The 11125-nt window shown below is 41.0% G+C and overlaps 1 protein-coding gene across 1 annotated transcript; it reads right to left on the reverse strand.

The window, feature by feature from the left end:
• Window positions 1–103: 103 nt before the first annotated feature.
• mak (male germ cell-associated kinase) lies at window positions 104–9495 on the reverse strand. The gene is made up of 15 exons (XM_079576516.1): window positions 9208–9495; window positions 7626–7680; window positions 7418–7539; window positions 7182–7261; window positions 6422–6554; window positions 6176–6347; window positions 5455–5622; window positions 4747–4986; window positions 4490–4683; window positions 3531–3670; window positions 3304–3444; window positions 2417–2494; window positions 835–954; window positions 641–733; window positions 104–526 (listed from the first exon to the last, which is right to left on the reverse strand). The coding sequence occupies exons 1-15, from the start codon at window positions 9309–9311 to the stop codon at window positions 366–368; spliced, it is 2001 nt and encodes a 666-aa protein (XP_079432642.1). The 5' UTR covers window positions 9312–9495; the 3' UTR covers window positions 104–365.
• Window positions 9496–11125: the final 1630 nt, after the last annotated feature.

The raw sequence follows: 11125 nt of genomic DNA on the forward strand, positions 1-11125 counted from the left end.
CAATTTATTCATTGCACAATACAAAGAGCACATTGCCTTCTAAATGTGGTATAAAAAGTGCTTCGCCCCTCTAAAAGGCCCTACAGCTACATTGCTATTTGTTAAAAACAGTAATAAATAAAAGGAAGGGGTTAAAATCAGATGAAGTAATGCAACATTGGCTTAAGCTAAAACACTTACAGTACAAACTCAGTGGCTTGGTGTTTCGTCCTCACCAAATCTAAAATGAACATTGTCAAAGCCTTACTTCGGAGTATTGACATTACCGTTATGCATTAAGCTGACAAACGTTTACCGAGCTAAAAAAAACTATTCCCATGACTGCAATTTATTATTTAAACTTTGCATCTATCGTGTCCGTTGCACTACCGGTTCCCTCCGTATTTGGACGTCCAGTCTATCCTCCCGTGGACCGGCTGCACTGCGGGGGCTCTGGACAGGAGGTTTCCAGAAGTCTTCCCCAACGCAGAGTAGCTGCTCCCCTTTAGCTGAGACCTGTCGCTTCTCCTTTTCCAGTCTTCATAATCTACAATCACGGAAAGGTTTTGCTCATTTGGTTGAATAAAAATGATCTGAACTTTTTAAAAAATACCGGGCAAAACGGAAAAGAAAACGGGAGACGGCTGAAAAGAGAGTTTACCTTCATTGCTTTCACTCAGAGGGGAACTGGAAACATGCTTAGACTTTGCAGATTTAGATTTTTCTTTTTTGAGATCAGAGGAAGAAAGGTTAGCTGGAAGAGTAGTGGAAGAAAACTTGGCATGTTATAGTTTTGCAAGTAAGAAAAGGACAAGAAAGTTTTTTTTTTTTTTGGTTCAAACAGTTGAATCTTACTTGAGTGCTGTCCAGCCAAGGGAGCAAGCTGGATTCTCTGTCCCACTGAACCCACTTCTTTCTTTTGGAATGACGGGATGTAGCCGGCAGAAAGGTTGTACTTGGTGCTCACAAAATTACCTTAAAAGCACGGGTTTAATTAGTGTCATATTTACTTCATTAAAACCATTACAAACACCCCTGCAGTTTGTTAGCTGAAAATGGTGTTAGTCTTTTTGAGTCGTTGAGTGCGCTGTGTGAAGTGGCTCCTGCATATGCAAAAGCGAAGGCAGAGTGATTGATGTCATTGAGAGTGCTTTGCTCCGGCAGCAGTCTCGGATTGTTATCAGTACAATTAGTGAAATGCCACATTGTTACTATTATGTCCCTAATGGCCGTAGCTCAGTTTTGCACCCACTCAGAGGAGACACTTGGTTGTATACTGTGTATTTGTAGCTGTGGGACTCCTGCCGGGATATTAGCTGGTTCTGTCATTCACATGTTAAGTGTGGGAGTGAAAAGCTTGTTCAGAGTTCAGTGAATGGCAAATCAAAATCACGGTTTGGATGAGTGCAATTATTCAGCATGTACACTATCCCTCACAATCAAAATACCCTTATTATGTATAAAACCTGCTGACACTGTAGTTTAAACAAGTTCTGGATGGATGTATCAGTTGATATTTCAGTCTTCGATTGGATGCCAAAGCTACTGAACAGATTTAAATGGTGCACTGTGGCCTGAATATTGGTTTTAAAGCATAGAGGCCAAATCTAAGCACAATTGCAATAAAGACTCTCATATGGTAGATACAGTTGTGCTCAAATGTTTACACACCCAGAATTTATATTACAATTTGTTGACCATTTCTCAAAGAATATGAAAGATAACTCATAGTTAGTGGTTGTGTGAAGCCATTTGTGGGGTCAAAACTGAGTTTGCTCTTTGTAAATCATAATGAAAAATGAAAGTACCAAAATAAGCTCTGTGTATACCCTTTAGCATCAATGACAGCCTGGAGTCTTTTGTGGTAGTTGTGGAGAAGGTTCTATATATAATCTAAGGGTAAATTAGATTACCCATAGGGCCCATTTCTCTTGATCATAAACTTTTGATCAGGGTCATTTTCGGCACTTTCTTTTTCATTATGATTTAAAAAGAGCAAACTCCGACCACGAACTATGGGTGAAAAAACCCTTTTCTGTTATCTTTCATATTCTCAGAAGAAGAGTCAAAAGTTCTGCCAGGGTATGTAAACATTTGAGCACAACGGTACTTCCCCAAAATGGCAGTCCAAATGTGAAGGAAGCTGTAGATTTTGCGGAAGTTTAACCGGTGTGAAATTGTGCACTGACACAAGTGACAGGTGATAAGTGATGCTGAACGTAACAGCTCAAATAGCATAAGAAATGGTTGCCAGTTCAGATCATTCAAAAAGGTCAGAATACAGTACACAGAAGAGGGCATCCCAGTTCACTGTGTATGGAGCTGTGTATTATAGGAGGTCAACCTAGGGAGGCAGGTGATACGTATACGATTGGGTTAGGCCTAAATGTTTCAAAGGGCAAGTACACAACACCAAATCTACGAGCTATTTCAGTACCTTTGGACAGATCCACTTTCTCCAGTACCCTTTCTTTAACAGTTTTTTCCTGTGGGCTACCAATCGGCCTGTTTTCCTCTAGCCACAGCGAAATGATGCATGCAACAAGGAAGAAATGTAGAAAAAGAAATGAAGAGAATAGAAAGCAAGAGAAAACTGCTCCACCAAATCCACGTATATATATCCTTATTCTAATCTTCACAAGTTCTTTTGTAGTCTTAAAACAAACATTAGTGATTGCTCGGGGGTGGGATCTGTGGGCAGGGGGTGCATTTAAGACCATTTATGAGAGCAATTGATCTTTTCGCTGAAAGTCTGCATCTCATGAATGAGAAACGAGGACGTAGAAAGAGGTGAAGGAAAGAGACAGGAGACGGGGGAATGATGGAAGCACAGTGGGGAGCTATATTGTGTGACAGTCTACATAACAAATGAGTGATACAGGTCTCCGCTGCTCTCTAAAGTCGCAGACACTTAGGCTGAGTCCTAACCCTGGCCCTGTTAAACGGATCAGGACATCAGCCAATTAGTCATTAGCATTTAGAGTCTTTGTGTCGGAGAATGAGAGAAGTATCTCATTATACGACGTCAGGCATCTCGAGTCATTCTCCTTCGACATATATTATTAATAGAGAAAGGCTGCAGTAATTGTTATGAGCCATTATCATTATGTGATTTTGTCTGACCCACAATGAAATGATTTTATGATTCAATATATAATTTCAATAGTTGGTACAGGTTTTTACCAGACAAATGACTCGTCTAACAAACTTTCCTGTATGTTAGTTGGTGTCACACTAGAACAGTGAAAGTCGGAAACCTCAGCCTATAGTGTCACCACAGAGTTCTCTTCGCGCCTCATCATTGGACATTAGAGGAGTCGTTACCTGCGTTGGCTCTGGTGACAGATAATCCCCCTCCAATGGGCGCCAGAGGCTTATTTACAGTATTTGACGAGTTCTCCCACAAATCTCTCAGCGTCATGGCCCCCAGATCCTTATCGCCAGACTGGCTTTTACCAATAAGACCTGTCGGGGACACAGACGTCATAGAAAGGCCTTCGATTAGTATATTAAAACGTGTAATACAGCAGTAGTATTCTGATGTGTCTCACCAGGCAGATAGCGTGACTGGCTGAGATAGTGTTGGCGTGCTGCAGATCCAGGAAGGTTGGGGTCAGTTTGGCTAACCTTAACATTGCTAGGTAGCTTGGTAACAGTGCTGAAGGAATATAAAGGTTTTTGATCCTTCACCCTGAAAAGAAAGCAAACATTTTCAATCTTTTGCACATCACTCACAAATACACAGTGGCAGAGTATCGAAGTAAGTAGCTAGAAATATGTAAAAGACTTGCATATAAATGTATGGGATATTCAGAATTAAGTTTGGGAGATGTGGCAAATAAATCAAGATACAGTATGTTACCCCTTATATTGGGAGATCTTTATTTATTAAACTATTTTTATTGATATAGTTCGAAGGACGAAAGAAAGAAAGAAAGAAAGATGGAAGGAAGGAAGGAAAGAGAAAGAAAGAAAGAAAGAAAGGAAAGAAAGAAAAGAAAGAGAAAGAAAGAAAGAAAGAAGGAAGGAAGGAAAGAAAGAAAGAAAGAAAGAAGGAAAGAAGGAAAGAAGGAAAGAAAGAAAGAAAGAAAGAAAGAAAGAATGAAAGAAGGAAAGAAGGAAAGAAGGAAAGAAGGAAAGAAAGAAGGAAAGAAAGAAAGAAACAAAAAAAGAAAGAAAGAAGGAACGAAAGAAGGAACGAAAGAAGGAAATGAAAGAAGGAAAGAAAGAAAGAAAGAAAGAAAGAAAGAAAGAAAGAAAGAAAGAAAGAAAGAAAGAAAGAAAGAAAGAAAGAAAGAAAGAAAAGTAAGATAATCTCAAAATAAAAAAGTTAATTAATCTCAAAATAAAAAATCCACAAATGTTTAACCTGATTGCTATTTGTCAGTGTCTACGTCTCCAAACCTGCCGTAATAATCACCATTAAACAGTGAATTTCCCCGCTGTGAGTTTAACTAAATCTTTTCCTCCTCTTAACTGTATTCTTCATGTAAACAGTTGTGTAACTTACTGTGTGGGCTGTTTAGTCCTGTCCTCTTCTGAGTGTATGAGGCTGGGCTTTTTGGAAATAGTCGCTGCAGTTTCAGACACGTCCGACTCCCAGCTGTCCGACGTCTTGGCCACAGTTTGCCCCCAGCGTCTGCGGCCATTTTTCAGCATCCCAACTCCACCAACACCGTTCTCACTGCCCAGAGAGCCTGCCTTCTAAAAGAGCGAGTCAATCAATAAAAACCCAATAATAACGCTTGTAATCAAAAAGACACTTACTGCTTCGTTGAGCTGCGTTGTGTTGTCAGTTTGCTGTAAGGAGACGGGCTGAAGAGGTTGCTGACTTGGTGCTTTGTCGTCCGATGGTGAGGCTTTAGACTCCGATGAGGACTTTTGGACTTCAGGTTTGGGTTCTTGGGGGGGCTGGCTCGGAGGTTTGGGTCTGGCCTGGACCTTTTTGGTCTCCTGACTTTGAGGACCTAAGATTTGCCCCACTTGGAAGTACGGGTATCGCAAAGACTGAAAAGGAGCAAACAGAAGTACATGTTTCAGCAACTATTGACCTTTAGGCCTTGACACACGAGATTAAACCTCGCAGGGTCAGCATATTAATCATGTAAACAAGGCGAGAGGTTTCAGGAAAGGTTAAATTTAGATCTGCTTCCATTCAGCGAGAAAACTTGTGGGAATCAAGCCAGCGGAGAATAGGGAGAGGACTCCCATTAGAAAGGCGTTTCCCGGTAATTCACTCCTCTCAACAGGGTGTAAATTACATCTAACTAGGCGATTCTCTTGAGTCAGGTAAGGTAAGGATTCGTGTTATGGATGGACGTCATGCACAGAGCTCAGGTGGAAAAAAAAGCATTATGCAAAATAAGGTCAGGCAGAACATGATGAGAATGAGAATCATCTTAAGGTTCCAGTCACGATTAGAAGCTCTCCCTTTACTTTGCATTAACTATATACTTCCAGTACATCAATGCTTACCTGTACAGCGGTGGGTCTCTTCTTAGGGTCCCATTGGAGCAGGTCTCTCATTAACGTGATAGCTTCGTTGCTGGCATTCGGGATGAGGGTCTTCAGATGGGTGGGCACACATTGTGGGAAGCGGAAGTTCATAGCGGTGGCCAACTGGTATCCTTCTTGCCAGTCCCCCTTATTTAGGAAAAAAAAGATGATTACTCTAATGTTATGTTTTGGTGAAGTTTGAACCTGTTGTTTTGTTTGGGGGGATTTCTGAAGTTTTGTAAATAATGTCTCGGCACACTTGAATTAAAGCCAGTGCAACCAACCTAGCCCTAAACTATGTCATTATCATCAAATTTGATTACAGACATGAGGCCCAAGAGCAATGGAGGTACTGTAAAAATGTGCTTTATTTTCAAGGACCCATGACCAGAAGGGGCCTGTCAAATCTTTGCTAGCTCACGTCCAATAAGGAACAAATTAGCCACCATTAGTTCCTATACCACACATTGAGAACCATTTTAATTGTCATAATGTGGTAATACAACACCACCTGGTCGGCACCTGGTCAGCGTCAACAATGAATCTGATGGTTATCGCTAATGTATTTGCACAGGAGCTCATAAAACATGCATCGCTCTTGTATGAACTCGCCCCTCTTGTATGGTCTAGTCGGTGAATTATTAAGCGCTTGGACTTGAGGTCAAGCATCTCTTCCACCTTAAGACTTTCGGCGGCTGACCTTTTTCACGGTGCCCAGGACTTGGCAGATCTTAAAAATTTCATCCACTTCACTGTTGCCGGGGAAGAGCGGCCGCAGAGTGTAGAGTTCGGCCATGATGCAGCCCACTGCCCACAGGTCGATGGGGGAGCTGTAGGTGGACGACCTTAGCAGGACCTCAGGCGCCCGGTACCTGGACACAGACACATGAGTGTAATAACAAGGACCGATTGATGAAGTGAATTCTTAATTCTCAAGTTGTCTCACCATCTTGTTGATACATAGTCTGTGTACGGTGGTTTTGAGCGGATTTCTCTGGCCAGTCCAAAATCTGCTATTTTGACCAGTTCTGGTCCCATACACAGCAAGTTTTCAGGTTTCATGTCACGATGGAAAAACCCTGAGCAAAAGAAATGACTATTAGATGTCTAGTATACATATCTCGAGGCCAGTTTAATGGGTTTCAAAAGTATCACTCTTTTTTCATCTTTGTTCAAGTTGAAGATGAGTCACAAAAAGCATCTTGAATGACAAATCCTCAATTTAAAACCCCTGTCTGCACAACTACTTTTTGATTCATGGTCTTATTCTAAGACATACACACACTACATCGTTCAACAGCACAGCACAAAACACTCAACTACAAAAGAACTAGTACTCTACACCCAATACAGTACAGATAATACTGCAAAGAGGATGACAGGGACAGTGTGAAGCCCTTACCATGCTTGTGTACAAAAGCCAAGCCAGAAAGCACTTGAAACATGATGTTCCTAATTTCATTCTCAGAGAACATCTTATTCTCCCTGACAGCGGGAAACGAAGAGACAGAACAGAAAGAAACAAGTCGAGATGTTAAAGACAGAGAAAAGTAAAGATGGATGGATGTCCCCAAATTTAGATGATCATTTCTTAAGCATCCACACACCTAAAGACGAGGGAGTTGAAAGTGCAGGATTCCCATGCATTATAGTCTATAAGGTAATCTGGCAATGACCATGCATGAAGGAACCACTGTGCTACCTACCATTCTTATGAATATATGTCAAGCCTTGTAAAATTTGAAAGCTTATGTTTCTTATCACAGATTCGGGAAACAATTTTCTTCTGTAAAATAAAATGAGTGCAACATAACAGAGTTAGCTTTATGGACGCGCATCTGATTAATTCAATTCAAGTGTATTATGATGGATGAAATTCAGATGCTTTGTGGGCAAATACAATTTAAAAAAGTTTTAATTATATAAGTTGAAAATTCTTTACCTGTCCTTCATTAACTGGTACAGGTTTTCTTTCATGTACTCAAACACAAAATATAGTTGGTCATTCTCTCGGATGACTTCCTTTAACTTCACAACATTGGCATGGTTCAGCTTCTTCAAAGACTTAAAGAAAATTAAAAAAAACACGTAAAAATTATTAACTTTTTCGCAATGGCACATTACTTAGATTGTAGCAGCACTAGGCTTACCTTCACTTCTCGTAAGTTAATGCACTCATCCCAGGAATAAAACTTTCTTTTCATTCTAGGAAAAAAAAAAAAGAATTGAATTAGAAGAGAAAGCTTGAATAATTTCGATTAACATAACCAAATGTGAGGTGGCATTTTTTAAACTATAATATTGTTATTGAGCTTCTCGTATGCATTTGAGGTATGGACAAATGTTCAAAGACTTGGGATGCAACTAGACCCAACGTGAGCACCAATAACTCTCGACTTGACTTAGACTTGGGCCATGTGACTTGAGAAGACTAATGATTCCTCAAAACATCTGAAGAAACTTGCTACCTGCACAAACCAACTAAACTGCTACATCATCAATGCAGTAAAAAAGAATTGTGATGGAAAAACGGTTAACTTTCTATGCAATCAGAAAGGTATCTGTTTTTCCATCACAATTCTCACTAAGTGTGCAAAGACATGAAATAGTTCAAATTCAAAGCATAGGACTTGGACTTGTTGTGAGTCACTGACTTGGGACACAAGGACTCTGTTGGTTTGGAATAGGTTTCGCCTTGATACCTCTATATTTATACATTTTTGGGGTCATATAACAAACATTATGAATGTATTTTTAGTCGACCAAGTTCTCAGCTCAATGTCAAGTATACATTTGCGTATTGTTTCTACATATGCAAATCCTCTTACCACCTTAGAGACTTGACAGTGGGGTGCAGGTTACACAACAGCCTGAACGGCCAGAATTATGTAAGAGTTGCAGCTTGTGCGATACAGATCTCCTGGCCCTGGGCAGAGGCCAGTGACTGTCAGTCCTTCCACTATGCAAGGAACTTGACACAGCCTCTACTTTCACTGCCTTTCACCAGCCACACACATATTGTCTTGCATGGTAACCAAATGATCCACGCATCCACCCGCTTCCTCGTGCATTATTGAAGTACGCTGCCATGCTGCAGAGACAACACTTGATGAGGCTTGTAACCCTCTAGTTTGTTTGCTTTGACAACTAAAGACAAAAATTCTTAGAATTAAAAATGATTATTAGTTGAAGCCAAATATGTTTTTAGTGCAAAACAAGGTTACGCATTTTCTCTCTCAACATTTTTATGCTATGCAATAATCAGTAATTGTGATATATAGTATACAATAGAGCTATATTGCATTTCCCCCAGTACATAGGATAAAACAAAAGCTTTTTTTTTCTTCATTACTAATATTTTTTGTTGATGAAAATTACCTTGATTAAACATGCATCTCTACTTGCCTCTCCTCAAGCCAGCATCATCTGTGGAGATGATGCTGGCTTTGCATTGACTACAGGTTTAATATATTAGGGCCTCTTCCAAATGCTTTATTCTTGGTAAAATGGAATATTTTGCAGTCTAGTTTTTAAACATATTTTTTGACCTTGGTAATGTCGACAGATTATGTCCATGAGCTATGTGTACTGTGCGTGTGTGGCTGTAAGCAGGGGGTGGGGTGAGTATGAGCGTGAGATGTGTTTGTATGGGGAATGAGTTGGGTGGGTATGAGGGAATGTTTTTAACTTCTTATAAATAAAGTTTTGATTGACTGATGGCTATTTTCTCACCGTTTGATGGCCACCAATTCTCCAGACTCGTTGCTTCTCCCCATCAGCACACTCCCATAGGTGCCGTCACCCAGCTGCCTCAGGGTGGTGTAGCGGTTCATCATCTCAAGATGCTGTCAGTGATCATTCCTTACGGCAAAAAACTGTGCTGCGTTTTCTATGATGAAAACACTGTCCTTCTCGCACCCCTCTCGCACTCTCTGGTCCTTGGCATTCAAAGCAGTAATAGATCCACGGTGAAAAGACGCAAGTGAAGTGGAAGCCAGTTCATTCCTTTGGCCGGTATTCAACACCTGTGAAAACAAAACATAACAATCAAGAACTGACCCTATTTACAGGAAACTCTTCAGTGACCTATAGAGGAAGCTAAACATGTTGTTGATCCTGCCTCAGTGAAGAGGATTAGGCGTGTTACTAGTGGGACTGGGACGCTCCCATGACCACCTGAGGGAGATGACATGGCTGCCTTGAGCAGATTAGGCCAACACAGGGATGTAAATAGGGTGTTACATCACTTCACAGCATCCCATCTGGCAAAACAATCTGATTGACTGGAAAATAATAGTGCGTTGTAGTGATAAAACAAGACGGCCCAATTCATTTTTAACATGGCCAGGGCTCATCTCTTGTTTAAAACTACGTCTGCACAGTAGAGATTTACCGTTGAGATCACGGAAAGCTCTTTCCATGATCTCAACGATTGCATTTTCTTCATGCAGCTGCAATTAAAGTAATAATACAGTGATTGGTAGCACTTTACAGCAGAGTAATAACATGGATTTTACCAATATAATATTTGCTTTGACACTGAGTATTGAATGTTTAGGGTGCAGTTTAGAAAGAAAATAACTCATGTGGTATGTATGGTACGTAAAAGTTGTTACATGGTACTAATGGTATAATTTCATGGGAACAGGAACCACTCAGTCTCATTGTAAAGACTGCAAAGTACCAGGAAGCATTGTTTTTTTTTTTCCTGGAATGAAAACAGGGCTCCAAAATGCATTATCCCTCAACATCAATGGTATTACTGTGCTGTAAAGAATAGCGAAACCTTTTCAATCCGAGAAAATGGAATAGAAAAACAAAAGTATGTACTGGTCAAGCAAGTTGTCTTCTTAGCTCTCACATATGGCAGTCTGCTGTAGAGAGGATTGGAAAGTATTAAGCTGCATCCTGGCCCAATACACTTACCACCAAGTTAATCAACTTTTGAACAACACGGCATTCACGGCTCTGCCTGTTAATCGTGTAGCCAATTATAGGTAAAATATAGGAAAGCGTGAAGAAGCTGTCTGCTGGCATAAAGTCGGATTTTCGGACACGCAGCATTCGCGATCACGTGATTCAACTCACCATTTAGTGTCCCAATTTTACTCCGTTTGCTGTTTTTGCTGATAACAACTCTTCCTCATCTTCAAAATGAGCCTGTCTGGCCAGCGTTTCCGATAAAGCGTGTGAGTGTGTGACCTTCTCCATGGAAACCGTACACACCCGTGACAGCGGCTTTTACGCGCTTCCGCCAACACCGGAAAGAAGGAGCAGAGCCGTGCGTGGTTAGCTCCAAGTGTACACCTCTGGTAAAAACGTGCCGAAACGCCAAATGCTGAAAGCTTTTGGTGCTAGTGCGGTTTTCTGCAGCCGGTGAAGTAGTATTTGCCCTATCTGAAAAAGCGATTGTGGATTATGAGAGAGGGAACTGTGTAGAGAGGGGAACTAAAGGAACCACAAACCCCGAGACTTAATCCAGACGTCTGTCCGAGGAGGTGCCAGGATTCCTTCGAGTCCTGGTCCCGTTTAACCAGCCAATCACCGGGACTCAACCACAAATTAAAGTGGAGCATAGCGTCAAAAAGGAGGAAGAGCTGCTGCATGTGCTTGTCCTACAGCCCTGTGCTGGGAGCGTAGAGATGATGAG

Source organism: Gobius niger (assembly GCF_951799975.1).
Source record: "Gobius niger genome assembly, chromosome: 18".
In the NCBI taxonomy this organism is placed as follows: domain Eukaryota; kingdom Metazoa; phylum Chordata; class Actinopteri; order Gobiiformes; family Gobiidae; genus Gobius; species Gobius niger.

Coding starts and splice junctions, on each gene's coding strand:
- mak (XM_079576516.1), bottom strand. CDS start 9,311: ATGATGAACCGCTACACCACCCTGAGGCAGCTGGGTGACGGCACCTAT. Junction 7,262..7,417: donor TACCAGTTAATGAAGGACAG/GTAAAGAATTTT, acceptor TTTATTTTACAG/AAGAAAATTGTTTCCCGAAT. Junction 4,684..4,746: donor CAACGCAGCTCAACGAAGCA/GTAAGTGTCTTT, acceptor TCGCTCTTTTAG/AAGGCAGGCTCTCTGGGCAG.